General features: G+C 41.7%; 1 protein-coding gene across 2 annotated transcripts in view; it reads right to left on the bottom strand.

The window, feature by feature from the left end:
- Window positions 1-6,873: 6,873 nt before the first annotated feature.
- The window catches only part of LOC143290571 (ATP synthase lipid-binding protein, mitochondrial-like), a 4,849-nt gene continuing 1,722 nt past the window's right edge, over window positions 6,874-10,000 (bottom strand). For both annotated transcript variants that reach the window (XM_076600138.1, XM_076600139.1), the window contains exons 3-6: window positions 9,904-9,969; window positions 9,272-9,352; window positions 8,576-8,672; window positions 6,874-7,838 (exon numbers count right to left, since the gene is read on the bottom strand). In XM_076600138.1, coding sequence (XP_076456253.1) covers window positions 7,675-7,838; window positions 8,576-8,672; window positions 9,272-9,352; window positions 9,904-9,969 — 408 coding nt within the window. In that variant the 3' untranslated portion in view covers window positions 6,874-7,674. The remainder of the gene's footprint in view (window positions 7,839-8,575; window positions 8,673-9,271; window positions 9,353-9,903; window positions 9,970-10,000) is intronic.

The following is a 10,000-nucleotide window of genomic DNA, read 5'->3' as shown; positions in this document are numbered from 1 at the left end:
TGGTTAAATTGCATACGCCTGTGGTTGTTATTTGCTTCAAATTGGTGGGAGTTAACCTGAAGCGAGTTTGGTTGCGCTTGTTTGGCCCGTCACGCATGGCGCTACACCCGTTGCTTCAAATGCCAACGTATGGTTTGCACAATACAGACTGGTGAAGGAAACAGTGAGGGACAGAGTCAGTGTGACAAAAGGAAAAAGGAAGGACTGTCATTCACGTTCCAGAACTAATTACTGAAGTGCTCTTGACGACGTGAAGACTATTAAATTTTTGGGTGTCCGGTTTCTCTCTTCCCTTCCAACACTTAAACACACACACACACACACACACACACACACACACACACACACACACACACACACACACACACACACACACACACACACACCGAATCATTGGCTAACCAGTGTTTGGACAAAGTAACCATTCATAGTTCCCCACCAACACTTAAACACACACACACACACACACACACACACACACACACACACACACACACACACACACACACACACCGAGTCATTGGCTAACCAGTGTTTGGACAAAGTAACCATTTATAGTTCCCTCCCACAATGTAAACACACACACACACATAGTCACTGGCTGATCAGTGTTTGGACAAAGTAACCATTTATAGTTCCCTCCCACAATGTAAACACACACACACACACACACACACACACACACACACATAGTCACTGGCTGATCAGTGTTTGGACAAAGTAACCATTAATAGTTCTCTTCCAACACGTAAACACACACACCGAATCACTGGCTGATCAGTGTTTGGACAAAAAAACATATAGTTCTTTTCCAACACGTAAATACACACACACATACACACACAGAGAGTCGTTGGTTGATCAGTGTTTGGACATAGTAACCATTTATAGTTTCCTACCAACACGTAAACACACACACCGAGTCATTAGCTGATCAGTATTTGGACAAAGTAACCATTTATAGTTCTCTTCCAACACGTAAATACACACACACACACACACACACACACACACACACACACACACACACACACACACACACACACACACACACACACACACACACACACACACTCAGAGTTGATGGCTGATCAGTGTTTGGACATCGTAACCATTTATAGTTTCCTACCAACACGTAAACACACACACCGAGTCATTAGCTGATCAGTATTTGGACAAAGTAACCATTTATAGTTCTCTTCCAGCACCCAGACACACAACACACACACACTGAGTTGCTGGCTGATCACTGTTTGGACAAAGTAACCATTTATAGTTCTCTTCTAACACGTAAATACACACACACACACACACACACACACACACACACACACACACACACACACACACACACACACACACACACACACACACACACAGAGTTGATGGCTGATCACTGTTTGGACAAAGTAACCAATCAATTCCCTTCCAACACGTAAACACATTGGATGATCAGTGTTTGAACAAAGTAACCGTTTATAATATAGTTCCCTTACAACATGCAAACACACACATCGAGTCGCTGATCAGTGTTTGGACAAAATAACCATTTTGTTTACTCAGACTTTCAGAACTACTAGAACTCGAACTCCCATTTAGTGCAGTTTGTAAAAAACATGCATATAACATACAGACGTTAAAGGTCTTGTAATGTATGCACTGCCATGCGGAATTTAAAGGAATGGGGAAACAGTATGATATCCAGCAAGCAGCATTCACGACAGGTTAACTCTCTCCATACGAACGGCGAAAGAGACGACGTTAACAGCGTTTCACCCCAGTTACCATCATCAAAATATTGCAAGCGGAAGGCTCTTATACTGAAGAGGTGAATGTTGACAAAGAATACCACAATTCTGACGGCGGAAGCTAAAGGTTGGGTCATTCAGACACCCACTGGACATCCGAAGGGTCTGTGTAGAGGAGAAGAGAGGACTGGCCGTACTGAGTGAGTTAAAGGACACAATGATACAATCTTTTACAGTCACTAGGTCAGTGAATCCACATCCACTGTGTCTGTGGCACAGGAGGGCGGGGTTCAATCCCCTCCTTCCACCATTTCGACCATCCTCAGCCGAAGTCAGGTTCCCGTTCACGCTGGAGAGGAGTGAGAAAAGTGGAAGTAAAGTGCCTTTCCCAAGCACACAACACCATGCTCAAAGTGCCTTTCCCAAGCACACAACACCATGCTCAAAGTGCCTTTCCCAAGCACACAACACCATGCTCAAAGTGCCTTTCCCAAGCACACAACACCATGCTCAAAGTGCCTTTCTCAAGCACACACCACTATGCACACAACACCATGCTCAAAGTGCCTTTCCCAAGCACACAACACCATGCTCAAAGCGCCTTTCCCAAGCACACAACACCATGCTCAAAGTGCCTTTCCCAAGCACATAACACTATGCTCAAAGCGTCTTTCCCAAGCACACAACACTATGATCAAAGCGCCTTTCCCAAGCACACAACACCATGCTCAAAGTGCCTTTCCCAAGCACACAACACCATGCTCAAAGTGCCTTTCCCAAGCACACAACACCATGCTCAAAGTGCCTTTCCCAAGCACACAACACCATGCTCAAAGTGCCTTTCCCAAGCACACGACACCATGCTCAAAGTGCCTTTCCCAAGCACACAACACCATGCTCAAAGTGCCTTTTTCCCAAGCACACAACACTATGCTCAAAGTGCCTTTCCCAAGCACACAACACCATGCTCAAAGTGCCTTTCCCAAGCACACAACACCATGCTCAAAGTGCCTTTCCCAAGCACACAACACCATGCTCAAAGTGCCTTTCCCAAGCACACAACACCATGCTCAAAGTGCCTTTCCCAAGCACACAACACCATGCTCAAAGTGCCTTTCCCAAGCACACAACACCATGCTCAAAGTGCCTTTTTCCCAAGCACACAACACTATGCTCAAAGTGCCTTTCCCAAGCACACAACACCATGCTCAAAGTGCCTTTCCCAAGCACACGACACCATGCTCAAAGTGCCTTTTTCCCAAGCACACGACACCATGCTCAAAGTGCCTTTCCCAAGCACACGACACCATGCTCAAAGTGCCTTTCCCAAGCACACAACACCATGCTCAAAGTGCCTTTCCCAAGCACACAACACCATGCTCAAAGTGCCTTTCCCAAGCACACAACACCATGCTCAAAGTGCCTTTCCCAAGCACACAACACTATGCCTTTCTTCTTCTTCTTCTGCGTTCACTCGTATGCACACGAGTGGGCTTTTACGTGTATGACCGTTTTTACCCCGCCATGTAGGCAGCCATACTCCATTTTCGGGGTTGTGCATGCTGGGTATGTTCTTGTTTCCATAACCCACCAAACGCTGACATGGATCACAGGATCTTTAACGTGCGTATTTGATCTTCTGCTTGCACACACGAAGGGGGTTCAGGCACTTGCAGGTCTGCACATATGTTGACCTCAGTGGGAGATCGTAAAAATCTCCACCCTTTACCCACCAGGCGCCATCACCGTGATTCGAACCCGGGACCCTCAGATTGACAGTCCAACGCTTTAACCACTCGGCTATTGCGCCCGTCTTAACACCATGCCTAAATGGGGCATTGAACCCTGATCACTGGTGAACACTGGATCACAAGTCCAATGTCTGACCGATTCTGGCACAGCACCCCAGTTTCTGACACTGTCGTCAGCGAAAGTCATGCTGGATCATTCTGACCTGTGACGACACCTCAGATATGTGTGTACAATCGGTTGTGGTGGTGGTGGTGGTAGTGGTCATGTGATGGAAAGGATGTGTGTGGAGGGGGGTTCTGGGGGGTTTGAATAATAAACTGCTTTTTACATTTTTCTGAAATGGGCCAGAATCTTCAAAAATTTTTTTTTTTTCCAGTTCATACTATGAATTGTTATGATTACTTTTTGTCATGAATCATGCCGATCTATTTTCAAATTATGTCAATTATTGCTTCTGTTTGTTTCTTCGTTTGTTTAGCCACCGTGATATTGAAAACACACTGCCTCACATACAGACCTCTTTCCAGTCATTCCAATTCCTTTCTGGAGCCAAAGGAAACCATGTCCTGCTTAACATCAGGGAAAAAATAAAAATAAAAGAAAGTAAAGAAATCCTGATCTGATTCCAACTCAACTGTGCAGCTGCAACCACGGACGTGTATCATCTATTCACAGGTTCGTGATTACAACTCAAAGATAACACCTGTCTTTTCATGAAAGAATCAGCGACAGTTTCAATGCTTTAGGTTGATACTGTCATGATGTGTGGCAATTACACAGCTCACATATCAAAGACAGAGAGACACTGGGGCAGCGAGTGCACACACACACACTGACTGAAATTGTTTTATCAAGGGAGACGATTTTAAGTGGATCATAATTTCAGTATGATTAAAGGGAGATGATTATAATTGTTGAAAGATTTTTTTTAAATATACTAACACGGTCACTCTGTATTATATCTATGCTCCAAAGTAAGGGCTCAATGCTCTGCTTACATCAGATTGACATAAGCAGACAAGTGGGCCAATAGTGAAGCTTGAGCTGTATGATAAATGGTTTCTACACTGCAATGTGAAATCATTTACACTATTACAGCTTAGTCTTTTGTGGAGACTCTCAAACCAGGAAGCAAGATTGCACTGGCTCTTAGTGCTGCAGCCTCGAAAGCTAGTTGGCCTTCCAGGACCATCCCAGTGCTGAATGTCCTAAAACACTCTCTGCCAGAGAGTGGGGATGTAACTTGGGCGAAACACTCCACCATTTAAAAAAATAATAAAATTAAAAAAAAACTTGGCCAAGATTGTCTAGAAAGCAGTTGCCTCCTGTGTTGTTCTGGTCATAGCCAGCCGTGACTGGGTTTGTCAACAATTACTGGGGTTTTTTTTTCACTGTTGATATATACACACACACCCTCCTCCCCCCAAAAAACAAAGAAATCTGCATCCTTGAATAACCAAATCAGAAACTTCTGATACCTCATCACAGAACAAATTCTGCCTTGCAGTAAAATATAACAAAGTGAATCACCAGAAAAAAATGAAGAAAAAAAAGTGGTTCCCCCTGTTTTACTACAAGGTTTTAGTCTTCAACGTTTCTGCTCTTGACTTGTTCATGTGTAGGCTTTTGCTTCTTTTCTGTGTTAACACTTCACACATTTTTGACTCACTTGTGTAAACAAAGTGAGTCTATGTTTTAACCCGGTGTTCGGTTGTCTGTGTGTGTGTCCGTGTGTCTGTGTGTCCGTGGTAAACTTTAACATTGACATTTTCTCTGCAAATACTTTGTCAGTTGACACCAAATTTGGCATAAAAATAGGGAAAATTCAGTTCTTTCCAGTCATCTTGTTTAAAACAATATTGCACCTCTGGGATGGGCACAAAAAAATAATAAAAAAAGAAGCCTAATTATATGCAAACTGCATTTACTGTTATATTTATATTTTTTGTATTCTCTAAACTTGGCACTTTGACCTCTTATTCTGACACAACAACAAGAGCAGTCATTATTATCATTTTTTGTTCAAGCATGGAATTTTTATTTATTTTGCAAACGTTTTGGTGCAGATAGTAAAAAAGGGAAATTACTCTGTAATTAACGCTAGGGGACTTAATTTATCACAAGTGAATCTTGAAGGCCTTGCCTCTCTTGTTTTTTTTGTTTCAATTTCACATTACATGTGCCCTTGGTGAAACCGAAATACACAAATGTGCAGGGAGTTCTAATGCTGTGTATTGCAGGGATACTGTTCATCCAATGTGAAGCATGGTCCAAGTATTTGTTATCATTCTAACCATTTCTCTCACAGGAACCTAGCATTATTCAGTACTAACTTTCTCCAAAATAGCAGATATATGTGGATTCTTTTGATAAAAACAAATCATTTGAGCTTTGCCTCAATGATAAATGACAGACTGAATATAAAATCTTAAAAAGAGAAACAGGAAATTATTAAAATGCACACATGCAAATTTTTAACAACATACAAGAAGTATCTTTTTTATTGCATTATTATCACTGCTTTTATTATTATCTAAATGAAAAATATGAAACCATCTGTACCGAGTATATTTTGGTGATTGACAACAACTGGTGAAACTTAACCACAAAAGTTTTGAGAGAAGCCAGATCAACTTGATGACAATTCTTTCATCGTTCCAACCATTGATGAATTCAAGACAAAGGTTTAATTTGAGGATCTTGATCATTTATTCTTCAGATCATGAGGGCTGGTGATGACAAAGACAAATTCCTAAATTTATACCCATGTCATTTGGTTCACAACCAACCACGAACTTGGCACAAGCCCATCAAAGGGAAGCAACCATTGTTAGTGAAAAGCTCATCCCTTGAAGTTAGACATTGGTTTTTGGTAGTCTGAATGTCATAGGTTGAAACATACTGGTCAGTTTTTTCAATGAAGACATTTGTTGCAACTGTTCCCTGTCTTTGTTCCAAGGTATTTTCCCCATATAAAAAAAAAAGAAAAAAAAAAGTGCACGCAGACACAGGTTATTTTAGTGTCAGTTTGGGTGGTCTTCAGTCAGTTCATGAGATTTTGCACATCACTAAGATGTTCATTTTTTATTGTCCACTTGTTTGGCTGGTTCGTCCTGGGTTATTATTTATTTTTTTTTTTTTAGCTTTTTTTTGTGTGTAATGCTTTTTTGTTGGTTTCTTCTCTTTTCAAAAGGACTTGCAGGTTTAAACTGGTATGAGTAACTGTAACTTGCTTTCAACTGAGCAATCACTCAAATACATCATGTATACACACTTTAAATGATAGACATTGAAGATGTTGCAGTGGAATCAGTTATGCACACACACACACACTCCCCTTTCGCTGCTGACATAACACAAAAAACACAAGGAATTAAGTCAGTTTCCATTATTCTCTCATATAACCCACAACTACAAGAACAAGATACTTCTGGTCTGACACTGTACATCAGTCAGTCAACACATGTGACATGTCTAAGTTATTAGTGAGCTTCCTAGAGCATGAACCATACACAGAAAAACAACGCAATCACGCGGTCACAATTAATTTCCCTGGCTCTCCCCACCACTGGTGCTGGGCCAAGAATACTGTGGAACCGTGAGCACACGATGCACAATTAACATGTCACCTAACTATCAAACTTGCAGGCAGAACAAACTATCTCTCTAACCCACAATGTTCTAACGAAGCATCAAGAGTAGGACATCCATCTGATGTTTTTGTTTATACCACACTTGCAGTGCAATGTATCAAGATCCTGACACTGACTCCATAAAATGCCTCAAAATCTGACATTTACTCAACAGAATGCCTCCAAATTTGAGCAGGAACTATTCAAACTGGTCTGACTAAAGTGCTGTCAATCTGGAAGACTTCCAAACTGAACAGATTGGTAATATTTTCAACGCACTATCATAAACAGGTACAGAATGTGAAAAGACCTGTTTGTTCGCCGAATAACAAAATTAGAAACATGTTTGTTCCTCTTCTTCTTCATCACAGTGTGTTTATGACCAACACTCCCCCACCCCACCCCATCCCCTCACCCCCTCCCCAAGATGTTGACCAAGTCCTGAATGATTAGGTCCCTAGTCCTGCACACAGCACACTAATGCAGCTCATTCATCCCATGGAAAATGGATCGGCTGTCCTCGGCACTACAGTCCCGCTTGTTTAGAAAGCGAAGAGCAGAAGGAAGGCCATCATCAGACAGAACAGACCCATGGCCTCGGACAGGGCAAAGCCCAGGATGGCATAGGAGAACAGCTGCTGCTTCAGGGAAGGGTTGCGGGCATAGCCGATCACCAGGCTGCCGAAAACGCTGCCGATACCAGCCCCTGGAACACAGAGGGTCACAAACATGCTGTAAGGACTAAATAGGCAAATTAATATACTACTCTGAATATCTTTAGGATGCTATTTATGATAAATATATATGCAACTTAAGGCCATAAGAGGCAGTAAATCTGAACTTTCAGAGGGGATGAAATAACTTATCAATTCACTACTTTAAATAGTATTCTTACTGTGGTCTATACTTTATGCTAAAAAAATTCACATCATACAATACAAAGCAGCCCCAACTCCCCACATACTCAACTTCTTCTCAGGATAAAAAGAGGTCTGCTATTCTAGCACAATGATATTCTACATCTTGTCAAGTAGTAAATAACTTGATGGAAATGAAATCTGTCCAATGCTCAATAATTACAAAAACATCAGTTGTGTTCATGTCAGACACTGTCAAGAATTTACAAGGACTAACATGAATCTGACCCAATCTTTTGACAGATCAATACAGACTTCTACTGACAAACATTATGCAAACAATTATGCATAGTCCAAGAACTATACACACACACACACAAAAGGTGAAACCAAATCATGGCCACATACTCCTCCCAAGTGGAACACACCAAAATCTGTTGTAGACTACCTATTGTTCTTGTTCATGTCAAAATTTTCTCCCACTGTAGTCTATGGTGGTGTCTTTTCTTTCTTATTTTTCTGTTAAAAGTCTTGGACATCAGTAGTAACTTAAGAACATTACAATGTGTGTAGCAACGGAACCTACCTGAACCAGCCACTCCTACAGTGGCAGCTCCTGCACCAATGTACTTGGCTGCCTGGTCAATGTCCCTCCATGCTGTGCTGGTCTGGAATGACCGCACCTGCAAACAGAGATGCCAACCCCTGTCAGGTGTTTGCAGGAACAATCAGGAAATATGGTGGAACATTCTGAATTTGATAGGATCACTCGACTCCAAGCTACATCAGCAAGTGTATATGTTACCTACAAGGCATACAAACACTTGGCCAACCTGCAACACAATGTAACTGCTATGATTAAGCTGACTGGTCTTACTCAATGCTATTTCAATGTAAACACAAACATGATTAGCTGAGCATCATCACATGAGACTAAGGTTAGTAGTGACTGCCCTGGCCTCGTGACTGATAGGTCTAGAGTGTCTGCGTGACTGATAGGTCTAGAGTGTCTGGGTAATGTTACGACACGAAAGCATGTGACCATGCTATGTAGTCAAAAACGAACTCGTCAGAACAATTCTGACATTGGCATAATGTCAGAACAAACTGCAACTGAGTGCAACAAAATATGGCGAAATCATAACAGTTGGCATCTCTCACCTAGCCCAGCCAACTGCTAAAGGGCCATTTCAGGGGAGAAAATCCATGAATTCTAAGCATGCAAACAAATACCTATAAAACATGAGCATGCATACACATTCACAATACAGGCTTTGCTTACCTGGTTGAGTAGAGCAGACACACTAGGTGAAGAGAAGTTGATGGAGCTGAGGGAGGTCAGGCTGTTGGAGGGCTGAGCAACCTGAAATCCAATCACACACTGCTCAATATGTTCTCTCGCACACTGATCAACACGCTCTTCTACACAAGTTACTTCTTCACTTCATTCAAAAACTGCACTGTGGATGTGTGCCCCAATAATACATTATCACAGTTATCTCTCACATTTGATGTAATATTCACTTGGCTTGGGTGAAAAATGCTGGTGTCATTACCCAACTTTGACCTGTTCGCAGCTGACAGGATTACATATAAAATTTGAACACAAAACTGACTTGTCTAAATTCTAATAACACAAATATCTCCTGCAAAATTAAATATCCTTCTGCAAAATTAAATATCCCAAATATTTTTCCTCACCAGAAATAATAAAGGAAAATCAGCAAGAAAATATAGACCCCAACAAATAAAAAAAAAGAACTTTTTTTTTTTAATTAATAAAAAAAACAACAACAAAAGAACCAGCAGTTTAGTGCTGCCATATCAGTACCTGCTTAACTCACCAGTAAGTACTAACTCTGATCACCTTACTCCCAACCCTCCCAATCCATCAAGTCATGACAGACAGCTCACCTCTTGTCTGCTGGTGATCACTGAGCTGCCCAGAGGTCTCAGCAAGCCCCGCCCACTGGCAACAGTCTGCAACCACAAATGTTTTTCTCACGATCTG

Source organism: Babylonia areolata, chromosome 15 (assembly GCF_041734735.1).
Source record: "Babylonia areolata isolate BAREFJ2019XMU chromosome 15, ASM4173473v1, whole genome shotgun sequence".
NCBI lineage: Eukaryota > Metazoa > Mollusca > Gastropoda > Neogastropoda > Buccinidae > Babylonia > Babylonia areolata.
Note: the sequence above shows the minus strand (reverse complement) of the source record. Positions and strands in the feature narration are given on the sequence as shown.